We start from the raw sequence: 14,929 nt of genomic DNA, 5'->3' as shown, positions 1-14,929 counted from the left end.
TCAGGTGAACGTAGCATTGATAGGGATCCTGAAGTTATCCTCTGGCACACCGGCTTCCATAAACCCACACCCTCCCCCCACACACTATTCTTTCTTTTACATTGCAACCAAATCTTTGTCAAACTGATCAGATATCCATTTGATCCTTGGATCTGGAGAAATCTGATGTAGAAAATTACAGGACTTGGTTTTGTAGGGCACTTAGCCATGGTAGAGTCCTCTTAGTGAGAGGACAGATGCTCTCTCTGATTATTTAGGAAGCAGGACTCTTGAGTTTTTTCTGCCACTTAGGAAACCATTACTAGAACCCAGACAGCACTATAAGCAAACCATCTAGGTTCCGAGAAGGGCAATTATGATTTCAGGGAAAACAAGCCTGATTTAAACATCCAGCAGTCATCTACTTTAGTACCCAGCATGTACACCAGTTCTGCATCCTCCATGGCCAGTTTTGAGGGTCATAAAGCTTAGCATTGGTATAATAGCACACTCATGCTTACACTGTACCAATTCATTCTTCCATCTCCTAGTCACATCTACAGAATTGCAGATTGAAATGTCTTTATAGAATCCAAGGTTTTGCTAAATTTTTCACTTCATGGGAGCATGTGTGTAATTTGCTGGCTTGGTTTTGCTTTATTTTGTTTCATTTTGTTTGTTTGTTGAGGGTTTAAATTGGAGCAGAAGGAATTGGAGTAAGAAAATACATTTTAGACTGAGAATGAATTGCCATAGTAAGTCTGTTTGAAAGTGCATCAATAAATTGGCTCCCACCAGATCTTAAACACAGACACGGGGAGAGAAAGATGTAACTATTAAGCACTTTACATAGTTGTGGCCTAGATAGCTCAAAGCTGGAAACCCTGGAGCAATCTTTTACATGTAGAAAAAAAAAACAGACTCTCATAAAAGAGACAATGTAAAACCCTAAGGATACACAAATATAAATGAAATCAGGGAAGAAAATTCAAAAATTTTCTATGGAAATGAAAACTATGGTATTTCCCTATCTAAGGTCATCCCCTCCCCGTAGTCAGATGTGGAGTGTGTGATTCATTTACTTTTTTTCCCTAAATTTCATTTTTGGATTGATAGGCGTTTTTCTTTTTTCTTGCCATGTACCCAGGCTGGCCTCCTCTAGCTCCTGCCTCCGGATGCTGGGATTACAGGTGTACTGTACCACAGCTGCCTCAACGTAGTTCTAAAAGAAACACGGTGGTGCTTTTACTTAACTTTTAAACGTAGTAGGCTTTTCTCAGGGGCAAGGGAATAGTAGTTTGGTATGTAGTACAAAAAGCATGTGATGACAAGGAGCTTCTGGGTACCCCGAGGGTAGTGCAGGGACAGTCCCACCTTACATTCCATTTTTTCAGTCTGACCAAGGCCCTCTCACATCCATTACATTACAAATTGCTCTGCGTGTTGTCTAAGACATTCCGATCCACCTCATATCAAAACCATATTCTGGCTGGCTTAATGGATGTTTTCAGCCCTTAGATGCTGTTGCTCTTCTTATAGCGCACTTTTAAAGTCACATGTGCTGTCTGTAAAGAGCAGAACTGAACCCGAGTGAAAATGCACAGGATTTTGGAATTGATTTTTTTCTCCCACTATTTTAAATGATACTTTTTGGAATGATGTAGTATGCAATCGTAGGTAAACTTCATTTTTAATGGATACACTACTCTTCATTTCTAATAAGCTGATCTAAAAGGCCAGACACAATGGACATGTTAATCACCTGTTCTTTTTCATGGATTTTTCACAAGGGTTTAATTAAGTTCCGCCATGGTTATAGAATTCAGCTCCAATTATATGCTTCTGCTGTAAATATTCATATTCTCTCTCTCTAAGGACGTTTTCTTTGCTGTTTAAATGACTGCACAGTTACTGAATAGTCAAGGATTTGTTTCATCCTTTTAAAATCACATCTTGGGTTAAGTTGGGAAACTGCCTTCAGCTAAAGATGTGGGTTTCTGATTATTTATTGGAGGCACAACGAAAAAGGAATCACTTTCCCTAGTGACAAGGGAATACTTCTTTTTTCAACGTTGTTTTTATGAGCATACATTAATTATACATAATAATGGGTTTCATGTGATATTTTCATACGTGCATATAAGGTATTTGATCATACTCATCCCCATTACCCTCACTTGTCTGCTCCCACTCATGGTGATTCCCAAGAAAGGGATGCTCCTCTGGGTGAGTTGGGAGGGGCCACTCAAACCTGGTGGTTGGACCAAACTCGACTCTTTTCTCAAACTAAGCAGGGTTTTTCCAATTCAGCCTTGCTGCTGGATTCTCCCTGGTTTTGTAACTGCATCTACCTAGCATCACAAGTTCTCAGTACTCAAATCTTGTCAGTTTTCTTCAGGATGGGTTCAAATTTGGGTGCAAATATGGGAAATGCCTTTGGAAATTCACCTTTATAAAATGTCTGCCCTTCTACTACTGCCAAAAGAAGCTGGTTTTCAGAGAAACATAAATTATTCTTAGGTTACACTTGTCTGTCATACATTGTGCCTCTGTTAACATTCATTTGACTCAGAGCCAACCCTATTAATGTCACATGTTGCCGCCAGTGGGAATTTAGTATTGGAATTGCTGACAGGGACACCAGCCAGTTCCTGGCAGGAGGCAGGAACAAGTATGATATCTCATGCATATGAGAATTGTGGCCTCTATCAACCAGAAGAAAAGAAAATTGCCAAGCCAGCCATCTTTGGATTTCTCTTGGTATTTTTTTTTTTTGCGGGGGGGACTGGTGGCGGCCGTAGAAGGGCCAGTGGGGATAGCCAGTCATGACTTCCTGCAGGGTTACAGGCAGCTTTGGCCTTGGGCTGGGAGCCACAGGCAGAATTCATCCCCAGTCGCATTCTTCAGCTGTGCAACACGCAACGCCATGGCACCGGCCCCAACAAAGGCTCACTTTCCCTCTCCATTCCCAGGCCCTTGTGTATGGCCACTGGCTCTGAGTTTACAAAGACGCCAAACAGCCAGAAGAATTGGGGTTTATGTTTCCTTTCACAAACACATTAGAGATCGATCTGCCTTTCCTCACCACTAGGGGAAAAAGTGGATACAAAATACAAAATCCCCTCCTCTACCCCCCTCCCCCCCTCCCGCCTTTAAACCTCTGAAGTTTGGATGTTTTTTTTTTTTTTTTTATCTATTCCTAATATTTTTATTTGGAGTCAGCAACTTCTTGGCTTGTGAAGGAATGTGCTTTCTGTATGTGGTGGTCATGAGGCCTTGACAGTGACAAACACATTTATATTGTCCTCCACTTGTTTGCAAAAGTCGCCTTTGCTAGCACAGCGAAAGCATCTTTTTCTCTCTCCTCTAGTACAATGGCATATTCATGCTTCCAGCCTTTACTTAAAGGTTAAGGCATCACTTTATTGGTGCTTACCACAATGCAGTTTGGAACTTCATTTGCTATTACTTTAAAACGTCACACTTCACAGAAGTCTGTTCATTGTTGGTGGCCTTGGATTGTAGCTTAGAGAAGTGGCCTCATAGCTGAAACTGGTGTGCAACATTTGTTCTAGGTCAAAGGCATAAGGTTGATGACCAACTTTGATTTCTTTCTTTCTTTTTCTTCTTCTTTCTTTCTTTCTTTCTTTTTTTTTTTTTTTAATGCTGATAGTTAAAGCCGTTTCCCAGTAGAAAGCTCAGCCTTCTGAAAAGGAAAACTCCTTTCTAGTTCTTGACACTGAAGTAGCTATAGGTATAGACAATGGGAATCTAACTCCTTTGCTTGTCATCCATTAGCACTGGAGTGTAAAGGAGGAAAGCCCATTTAAAAGCAAACTACTGGAGCTTGGCTCTTATTGCTCTTGCAGAGGACCTAAGTTAGTTCCCATCATCCAGGTCAGGTACCTACGTCACCATCACCTGTGACTCCAACTCCAGGGCATCAGAGAACTGTGGCTTCACAGGCACCCACTCTCACTTGCACATGGCACATTCAGACAGACACATACAATAATCTAAAGTGATTTTTTTCAAAGGTTTGCTGTGTGTCAATAATTATGCATCCTTTTTCCCCTTGGGGGGGGATTTCGTTTCCAAGATTTCTTCCAATTTTGTACAAATTATCAGGCAAAAATACCAACTCATAATCCCCAAAAGCACACATGGCAAGAAAACAAATAACAGCTTGTTTTCTTTAAAGAACCCAGCACTTGTTGGGAAATGACAGGTTCCTGCAGAGTCTAAAAGTGACTTGCAGGTATCAGTGACGCTATGTACCACAAATGGACAATTTTTGCACATTGTGTGTTGTCTTGTGATTTCACTAGAATCCAAAACCAATCATGCATGTTACTACTGAAACACATTTGAAAATGAGTTACCTTAACCCCAAAATGGCATGACTCAAAGTTTCATTATTTGAAGTCATTAGGATTCCCACAAGACTTTCATTTCCATTATCCAACTGTGCACTCAAGGATCTGAAATGTCTCATTAAAAGAAATGAAAGAAAAGAATTGATATGCCAGGATTGTAACTGATTTATGTTTTCCACTCTCATAAATAGAACCTGAAAGGAAAAGGTCCCAGGGAAGTGTTTGGGAAAACAGGCATGTTACTCTGCCCCCAGCCAGATTGTCAGCTGGGTGCTGGCTGACATGCAAAGGAGTGAATAATCCAAATGATGGAAGGTTCCCGATTCAATTTCCTTGCCACAGAACAAAGCATTCATCTGGCCCCTTCATACTTTAGTGATACATAATGTGTAAATACAATTTGAAATCATGGCGATTGCTATGAAATAGGAATACATTGAAAAAATCTGTGTTGTCTCCCTCCCCTCCCCTCCCTTTTCCCTTTCTCCTTCCCTCTGAAAAAATCAACGGCAGTAAAATAATCAGACAGATACTCAAAGCTGGACTAATGGTTTACTCTCTGTGCTGTATTGCTTTTCTCCAACCCTTGTTAGATGCCATGCTGATGGTGGCAGAGAGGCTGGAGGGCCCTTTCAACATTGAGTCGGTTATGGATCCCATCGATGTGAAGATTTCTGATGCTATCATGAACATGCAGGACAATAGTGTGCAAGTGTCTCAGAAGGTATTGAGGAAGGATTCTGGGCAGGATAGCTAAACACGCCCTCGGTCTTGTCATGTAACACTCCTAATATGAACTCAACTTACTTCCAATGTAGGTTTTCCAAGGCTGTGGGCCTCCCAAGCCTCTTCCAGCTGGACGAATTTCTCGTTCCATCTCTGAAAGCGCCTTCAGTGCTCGATTCAGACCTTATCATCCAGAGCAACGCCCAACCACAGCAGCTGGCACTAGTTTGGACCGACTGGTGAGCACTTTAGCAGGAATAGGCGTGTTTAATGGCGAAGAACTGCAGACATTTGCTCAAAAATGAACTTTTAGTTGGAAGGCATACAAGTGTGAGGCTTTTTAGGTGTTTAACTTTTTAATGTAGTTGTATGTGGATGGCAGTAGATGTGCCTCGTTTTCTATCTCAGAAAGTTCCTGCATAGTCAAGAAAATGAGTCATAACACGTTTCATCTCCAGACTTCCCTGTTGTGTGTTTACTAAGCATCTGTTATATACCTGCCACTAGGTTATGCACAAAGAGAAGTTCAGGGCAGTAAGACAGGGCCTTGGTCCCAAAAGACCTCAACAAAGAGAGGGAAGCACCAGTCTAAGGTGTTCAGTAAGAGCCAAACTAGTCTCACAAGCAAACAACTTAAAATCCTGAGTTGATGTCACATGATAACATTTAACATGTTAAGGTCATGCCAGTTTAAAACATCCTCACATTATTTGCTCTGTACACAAAACATCCGGACATGATCACTGTCTACCTTGTATATAAGCAAATGAATAACTACCTCTGTAAGTCCTTATGTAGATAGAAGAGATAGTTTTACCATTGACTGTTCTTTCCTACTCACCTTTTCAAAGTAAATGGCTTCATGAAGACAAAGATCCTTGATTCAGTTTCTTTTCATTGTATTTTAAATGTTTTTTTTTTAGAAACTTCCATGATGCATTTTAGTGTATAGGATTTTAAAGTTAGGTGGGTTAAGGGCAGGGTGGCATGTAGGCTTCTGTAAGGTGAAAGGTGAGAGTGGTAGGATAGGAGAAAAATTGTGGGCTATAGACAGATTATACAGGGAATCATGCTATGGCAAGCTGGGAGTCCTAGTACCATAGTAGGAGGGAGCCTAGAGCAGGAAGCCTGACAGGATACTGATAGTGATGGGAAAGGAGAAAGAATAATGCTAGTGGACCCTTGCTGTGTGGTGTGGATGCTTGAGTCACACTGGAAAAGGCTGGTGTGAAAAGACTGTGCTTACAAGGTCCAGAGCTGGTGGACCTCTGCTAGCGGTTACATGAGGAGGGAGGTAGACAGTGGCTTCAGGCAGCTCCTGGATCCTGAAATATTAATTCCTCTGAGAGATTGTTCATTTCTGAGTACGAAACTTACATATTTTTCTTCAGCCTGCACTTGAAACAACAGGTTCCATATGATTCTAGAGATACTTAGAAATGATTGAAAGGCACATCCATACTTTAGGTTATGCTTAGTTTTTTAAGATGAGTCCATGCCAACAACATTATTTGCTTGTTTGTGTTTTTTAATACTGTTACTTTAACACATGTTATTTCATGTGTATGGGTGTTTGGCTTGCATGTATACATGTATACCACTTGGATACCTGGTAAGGGTAGAGGTCACAGAAGGGCATCAGATCCACTAAAACTGAAGTTATAGAGAGCTATGAGCTATTGAGCAAGCACTAAGAATAAACCCAGGTCCTCTGCAAGAGGAGCAAATGCTCTTAAACGCTGAACAACTCTCCAGTGCCATTGTTTGTTATAAACATTTATATAATGTGTTTTATCCTCATTACCCCATTTTGGGCTCTTCCAAATTAGTCCCCCTTCTGTTTGTATGGTGTGGGGAGTGTGTGTGTGTGTGTGGGGGACAAAGTGAGTGTGAGATAGACAGACCCACCCAGTGAGTTTAATTAGGGTTGCTTACAGAAGCAAGGATGAGGGGTTGTTTTCAGCCTCTTGAATGCTGGGATCATGCATGGTAGCTTTTGCATTTGGACAGCAATGGACTGTTTCCATTTTCTTTCGTAGGTTACTGATGTGAAGGAGAAACTGAAGCAAGCTAAGAAATTCTGGTCCTCTCTCCCAAGCACAGTTTGCAATGATGAGAGGATGGCAGCAGGAAATGGCAATGAGGATGACTGCTGGAATGGCAAGGGCAAAAGCAGGTCAGCCTCCGCTGAGGGAAATAGCAGCCTCTTGTTTCCCAGGTGCCTGGCTGGCCTTCCAAGATGACTCTCTGAGTTGTTACCAGAGGGAAGCAGCTCACTGTAGGTAGTGACAACACAAAGTTTCTACATGTCCTGGGTATGGGATTTGGCATTTAGGTGTTCGAAGAGGCACCAAGATACTAGGCTTGGCAGTAATTATACTCCAGTGCTAAGCGCTATTCAATTCATTCAGTGACTATGGCCCTTGGCTCAGGGTCCTGGTCTTCTAAAGCACCAATTCTCAAAAGGTCACATTGTTTTTCTTGATGATTCTATGTGTTCCACCCTGGCACACTCTGTGACTGAGTGAGATAAGCACCCATTCAGAGAATGTTTTTCTTTGACAGAACAATCGCCGCAAAAAAGGGATCCCTTTCCAAAGGGTCACAGCCAGATCACAGAAACTGCACATTCCCAGGATAAGGATCAATTAGAGTGGATTATAAGTGGAAGGACTTCTAATCCACCGTTTTCAGTGGAGATCCTCAACTTCAACAAAGTCTTTGCTCTCTTACACTTACTGACCATTTCATTGGGATCGTTTCTCGCTCTCAGGTACTTGTTTGCAGTGACAGGAAATGGATTAGCCAACCAAGGCAACAACCCAGAAGTCCAGGTTGACACGAGCAAACCAGACATACTGATCCTTCGTCAAATCATGGCCCTTCGGGTTATGACCAGTAAAATGAAGAACGCTTACAATGGAAATGACGTGGACTTCTTTGATATCAGTAAGTCTTTGTGGTTTTTAAGGGTGGGGTTTGTTCTAATGTGACTTGATGAGACTATGTGCGCTCAAATCTCTGCTCTCTTCTTTTCAATGCAGGTGATGAAAGTAGTGGAGAAGGCAGTGGCAGTGGATGCGAATATCAGCAGTGCCCTTCTGAGTTCGAGTACAATGCCACTGAGCATTCTGGGAAGAGTGCCAACGACAAGGCCGACAGTGCTGGTACCCACGCAGAGGCAGAGCCCTACCTCCTCACTGTGCTCTGCCTCCTCTTCTTCGTGGTGCAGAGAGAGTGGAGATAATTGTCAAACTCTGAGTAAAGTGTTCATCATCAGAAACTTAAAAGGCACCAGTTCTCACTTGTTTTTTGTTTTTTGTTTGTTTTTTTTTTTTTTTTTACCATCGTAGTGACTTTGCTTTTTGAAATGAATGGACAACAATGTACAGTTTTTACAATGTGGCCACTGGTTTAAGCAATGTTGACTTTGTTTTTCTCATTCAGTTTGAGGGGACAGCGGGGATCCCTACATTTGCTCCTTCAGAATCGTGTTAAATGTGGCTAACAGCGTAGGTACAGAACTGTAGGTAGTTGTGCGTTGTGATCTTATCACTCTTGTTTTCTCTCATTTTATTTGTGGTTTTTTTTTTTCTTTTTGGAGTATGATCTCACCTTGTTTCCTCACAAGAAAACCAGGGTCCTTTCTTGGCATGTAACATGTACGTATTTCTGAAATATTAAATAGCTGTACAGAAGCAGGTTTATTTATCATGTTATCTTATTAAAAGAAAAAGCCCAACAAGCTGTAAGATTTCCAGTTATCCCTGTTATTTGAGCTGCCTTATCTGGAGAGAAGTGGAGGCGACTGGGTTTTTTTTTTCCTTTCTTGCGTTTGTTTGTATTCCATTAGGGCAGCGTGTGAAGGCAAAAGCAGTTTTCAGATTGTATTGAAACACCAGCCCAAGAAGAGCATTAGACTTCACTCAGAGTTGGGCACTGGAAGAGACTGCAGACCACCCATTTGGATTAAGTGGATGGAATCACTCATAGCTCAATTTCTTGAACTTAAATGTGTACCCTATCTAGGAAAATAAAGATTCTTGATGTAGTCACCCTTGAAAGATGAAAGGCACTCAGGATGCCCCTCATCTCATGGACACACTTGGACTTGGGGGTGTGTATCAAAAACCAGGCAAGTTAGGAAATCACAGTGTACCAGTTTCTGTATCCATGCTGACACTCTTTCAGTGTTTTATCCGATGGCAGTAGCAGGTGACCAACAATCTCATTTGTCCCCCTGTGTCGGAGTGATCCGGATTTCTGACCCACTGACCACTCTGGGAGCTGCCTGGAAGCTAGCCAGAACTGGGATAGAGCCTGGGCTCAGGGAGTAGTTATTAACACTCACTTAAGCAGAGTTTTCGTCTGTGTGTATATATTTGCATTATATTTTCAGATTCCAGTTTTTAAAAGAGAGTGTAAGCTTATCTCTAATTTGTTTTTTTTTTCTTGCCGCTCACTTTTCATCAGTTAAATAAATGAAGGACCCAGACTGGTTTACAGCCATTTGCTCTCCATCCTGCCCAAGGAGCCCACTGACAGGAGAGCTAGGTGTCTAGATTTTTATAGGCTATCTTTTGTGGGAGGAATGGGGGAAGTAGAGGTAGGAGACCACATCAACTTGGTGACGCTTAGCCACACGGGTGATCTGGCAACAGCCCTAACTTGTCCCAGGCAAAGACTGGCCACTGCCTTGCCCCCTTGGAGCCCCTTTTTTTGTATCCAAATGACCAGTCAGAAAACCTGGAGAATGTAGTAGATCATTTCAAAATGAGTTCTCAAAAGTCTTTAGAAAGGACTACCACCGTGAAAGTCTCTTCCTGTTCTAAAAGTCATTAAGATCCCAGAATTCTACAGAATCAGAAGCCCATAGACAGGTTCTTTCATGTTATTATTCAACCTTAAGTTGTAAGAGGAAAGCTCTATTTTTATATTGAAACATAATTACTTGATAGCTCAGGGTCTACATTTCATTCAGCTTCTTACACCAAACTCTGTAGAATGGTCAAAATGAAATATTGGGGTCTGTTGTAAACAGAGGCTTAATTTTATTAGAAGTAGCCAGTTATTTATAAAAGCACGATGTTAATAAAATAGGCATATTCTGGCTGGTGTGTATAAGTGTTTTGGTTTTTTTTTTTAAGAAAATCACAGGAAACATAGCTTCATTTATATACAAGGAAAATTAGATTGTAAATAGCTGGGCTGCCTTGTGAGAACTTGGAAAATGTGCTGATAGTAAGTACCTCAGTTGTGAGGAATTTCCTTTTTAGCTTAGACTGCTATTCCTTTTACTTGGTAGAAATGAATCTGGTCTCCAAAATATGGCTCAAAAAGTTATCCCTGTAGACCTTGTTAGATTGTTTTTAATTTAAAACCTTGAACTCTGCCCAGCTGTTTTCTTTCAGTCAAGTCCTCCAAACCAATAACATTTTCCAAATTAAATATTCTTAAAGGTTTTTCTGGACGCTTACTGATTTGTTTTCTTTCTTTACATTTTTCCTCTGTTACCCTTTTATTATTTAAATTGTTTCTTGCTTTTGAACTTGAACTATGAAATAAACAAATCATAGATTTTTCCATTCAGGTCTGACTGTACAACTTTTGGCTTCTCACCAGCTGGCAGGCTAACCCTCCCCCTACCCCTCCCCTCCCCAAAAGAGAATAAAGGCAAGTTGAGTATTTGCAAACCTTTAGAGTTTGCAGTATAAGGCAGAAGAAAAGCCATAGGAGCAGACCTGACTTCTCCAAAGTTAGCAGCATGTGCAGGAGTGTAGTTTCCCATGTTACTTATATAGTCATTTCTTTCAAAGTACAGAAGAGGCTGTCAGAAAGGGGATTGCAAGGCAAAAGAGACAAGGCTCATAACTTAGACTGTTTATTATTTTTAAAAGAGTGAGCACCTATTATTTGGATAAAAGGGAAAGAACTGCAAATAAACGTTTTGCACATTTAAACTTAAATAAGGCATTTAGAAACCTAAAAGTTTACATGAAATAAAAATTGTCACTTGTGATAATAGAACCAATAACAAAGTAAGTTTAGACGGTGCTGCACAGTTCTACTTCCCATTTTGTGTTAAAATAATTTTTATTTACATAATGAAAGGGTTTAATAAGTTAATGACTACTAGAGGAATGGCTATGTGAGAGAGAAGGAGAGAGAGACAGAGAGAGAGAGAGAGAGAGAGAGAGAGAGAGAGAGAGAGAGAGAGAGAGAGAGAGAACGATCATTGTTTGACAAATACAAAAGTACATCTTGTCCTCCTGGACACAACAGAAAATCACTCAGAAAATATGACTCAAAACTTACTGGGGGAAAAAACTGCACTGTATCAATAACCTCAAATTGAGTTTCTATATTTTTAACTTAATTCTTCCAAAATCCTCTTTTAGACTTTGAAAAGTAGTTGAAGGGGCCTGAGGATGTCACCCAGTTGATAGAATGCTTACCTAGCATGTGTGAGACAGCACTAGGGCTCTCCAGCAGTCCATAAGCCGGGTATGGTAGAGCACATATAGGGACAAGGACATCGGAATGTCACATTCTATTCTCCTAATTTTGTTAGCTGAAATACATTAATAGTGGAAGGTCTTAAAGCTAGTAGACTTGTCACTAGGGCCGTGACTTCTCACTGGTGCCACACCTTGATTTTTGATGCATGTGGCCCCAAATCTTCTCAGTAGGGTTTCAAAAAGCCAGTTTTGAATAGAAAGATGAGCCGCCTAACATTATGGCACTATGACTCAAGTGTACCCCATTTGTGTTAAGATTCTGTCTGCTATTGCCATTGAAGACAACACTGACCAAAGCTATTGGGAAAACTGGCTTAGGACAGCACTACTAGTAAACTGCAAGGTAACAAATCAAAGGAGCTTTTTTGATCTGGAATGCAGCCACCACACAGGATGGGGCAAGAGTATTAAGAAAATATGTAAGTGGCTTCTGCTTGTTGCATGAAGTTAACCTATTCATGGCTGAGGAATTAAGATTATTATACACAAAATCAGCTCTGTGTAAAATTAAACATTTTTAGAACAGTGTTTGAAGAGACTTTGGGGTCAAGTGATCCTCCTGCCTCAGCCTCACACGTTCTGAGACCACAGGTGCATATCACCGTTCTTGATTACTGGTGTCTTTCTCATCCACCTCTTATTCCTTCTAGCTCTTTGCATGTCTTAAGAAAGCGTTCTGCAGCTGAACTACATACCCCGCCCTATCTTTTGGCCATTCCTAAAGAATCAATAGGAAATTTGAAGAAGAAAAATGCATAAGAACAATGGAAATAACAAGGTCTTAACATACCAATCCTAGCAGATAAAAGCTGGTAATGATGACTCCAAAGCGAGTATATACATTGTGACTTGAACAGAATGAGATGATCTTGTACTGAGATGTCTGGAAAAGCCTTTTGCAAGAACTTTGCCCTTTCATATCCTTAATTCTTGTTTCTTGTATGTTGTTGCTAGAAGAGCACTTTTGTGCTCATATTTGTCATCACACAGCCCTATACACATACTCTGTGATTGATAGTATACTTCAAGCACTTACTCCCAGGTAGACCTTATTTACCTTGTTGCTTGAGCACAGAGCCCCATACATATGCTCTATGACTGATTGATAATATATTTTCCAGCACTTCATCCCAGGTAGTAAATAAGTGACTTACTCTGTTGCTTGTGGACTGCCTTCCTCTGGCGTATATGCTTGGGAAATGCAGACTGATTTTAATAATAGCCTAAAGGAAACATAATTAGAAAGGGAAGTCTCCTGCCAAGAAAGAATTACATATAAAATGCATTCCAGTGCCCAAATAGTATTTCTTAGATTTACCACTGCTTGGCATTTGATTTTTTTTCCCCTCACCACAGATATCCAAAACTGGACTATTAGCTGCTATTCATGTGGAGTGACCATACAGTGCATTTTGGTATGTGATTGGCCGCAATTGCAGTCAGTGGGTGATTTTTATGATCTCAACCCACTTTTAATGAAATGTGTCTTCAAAAGACTTTTCACACCTTTTTTCTAAACCCTCCTTTCAAATAGAATGAATAGTTTTTTTTTTTTTTTTTTTTTAACAGCTGTTTCATTCTAAATCATTTGCCACCAACTTTGGAAGCAAGAAAGAACAGTCATTTAGGCACATTATACAGTGGTGAGAAAAACTAACTATTTGCTATTAAGTTACCTGTAATGTCATAACAGAAGTAAGGTGGTATCTAAGTGCTCTGTATCTGTAAGGAGACACCATGACCACGGCAACTCTTACTAAGTAAAACATTTAATTGGGCTGGCTTACAGTTCAGAGATTTAGTCCATTATCATCATGGCGGGAGTATGGTGGCATGCAAGCAGACATGGTGCTGGAGAAGGAGCTGAGAGTTCTACATCCTGATGCAAAGGCAACAGAAGGTGGGCCTTGTTTAGGCTTTTGAAACCTCAAAGTCCACAATCTCCTGTCCAGTGACACTTCCACCAACAAGACCACATCTCCTAATCCTTCTAAAATAGTGCGAATCCCTGGTTAGCGAGCATGCAAACCTCTGGTGGGAAGAACAAGGTATTTGGCACCAGGACCAGGCCACATTGATTACCACACACAGTCCTGAAGATAAAGTCCACACCATCACCCAGAGGAGTAAAAGGTCTGGAAGGAGTTACTTTGTCCAATATTGACACACAAATAAGAGCAAGAAGCACATTGGTAACACAGCCAGGTCTCTCATCAGAGCTTGCTCATTTCAAATGCTGCTTATCCTGTCATCTGTCTTCTCTTACTCCATGATCTCTGAATTATTAGGAAGGAATGAAGCTTGTCAAGCTGGCTACCTATAGAGCTATCCTACCCCTGAGGAAGTGTCAAGTGAATGGCTGTGGAAGGTATTGGGTGACTTGGCTACGTTTTTGTAAAGGAAGTCCAAGGAAACCTAGATAATTTATAATTTCATGCGATGATTCTTTGCGCCATGGACTTCAAAGCTGAAAGAGCTCCAGCCGTCTTGCATGGTACCTATGTAACATCAATGGGCCTGTTCTTAATGAGCCAATATTAAATGATGTTACGCACCCTTTCCAGGACAGCCTCCAATGACCCTGAGTGAAAAGATCCTGGCACCTGCCATACTGGGAATGCCAACTAGCTGAACACTAGCACAATCTGATGAGAAAACAATACATGATTTCTGTAGGGAAAATTCATAACTCCTTTATCACCTAAGCTGGAGCTCTCAGCAGATACGAGCCCAATGGGCATAATCGGGGCTTCTTAATATTCCAGCTTAAAAATTACATCTGAATCAGAAATTGGGCTCAAGGAATAAAGACCAGCAGACACTGTTCTGGATGGTGTGTGTGCGTGCGTGCGTGCGTGCGTGCGTGCGTGCGTGTGTGTATGTGTGTGTGTGTGTGTGTGTGTGCCCACACACACATGCGCACATGAGAAAGCCAGAAATTGACACTGGATATCTTCCTCTATTGCTTTCCACCTTATATTTTGGGATAAGGTCTGTCACTGAAGTTGGAGCTCAAGGTTTCAAACTGAAGGATCACCCTGTGCCTCAACCCCTGTGCTGGACTTACAGGAATGGAATTCTGTGCCCAGTTTTACACATAGGTGTTGAGGATTTGAACTTAGACTCAAGTCATGCTTGCACACCAGGTATTTAGCCCACTGAGCCAGTCCCTAAATAGAGTTTTGTTTAAAAGAGGTTTCTGCTTCTGGGTTTAGAGCACACTAAAGAAAAACTAACAATCCAAAGATACAATCCATGCTTTAGGATTTTTTTTTTCCTGTAAGACATGATCTCCAGTTCAGACTGACCTTGAAGTTGCTGTGCAGCCAA

General features: G+C 41.1%; 1 protein-coding gene across 1 annotated transcript in view; it reads left to right on the top strand.

Annotated features, from left to right (window-relative positions):
• The window catches only part of Gpc4 (glypican 4), a 109,950-nt gene extending 99,399 nt beyond the window's left edge, over positions 1-10,551 (top strand). Inside the window, exons 5-9 of the mRNA XM_051178589.1 lie at positions 4,949-5,079; positions 5,174-5,320; positions 7,121-7,257; positions 7,855-8,030; positions 8,126-10,551. Of these exons, the coding sequence (XP_051034546.1) occupies positions 4,949-5,079; positions 5,174-5,320; positions 7,121-7,257; positions 7,855-8,030; positions 8,126-8,328 (794 nt within the window). The 3' untranslated portion in view covers positions 8,329-10,551. The remainder of the gene's footprint in view (positions 1-4,948; positions 5,080-5,173; positions 5,321-7,120; positions 7,258-7,854; positions 8,031-8,125) is intronic.
• The last annotated feature ends 4,378 nt before the right edge of the window (positions 10,552-14,929 follow it).

Source organism: Phodopus roborovskii, unplaced genomic scaffold (assembly GCF_943737965.1).
Source record: "Phodopus roborovskii unplaced genomic scaffold, PHOROB, whole genome shotgun sequence".
Classification (NCBI taxonomy): domain Eukaryota; kingdom Metazoa; phylum Chordata; class Mammalia; order Rodentia; family Cricetidae; genus Phodopus; species Phodopus roborovskii.
This window is presented reverse-complemented; position numbering and strand designations above follow the sequence as displayed.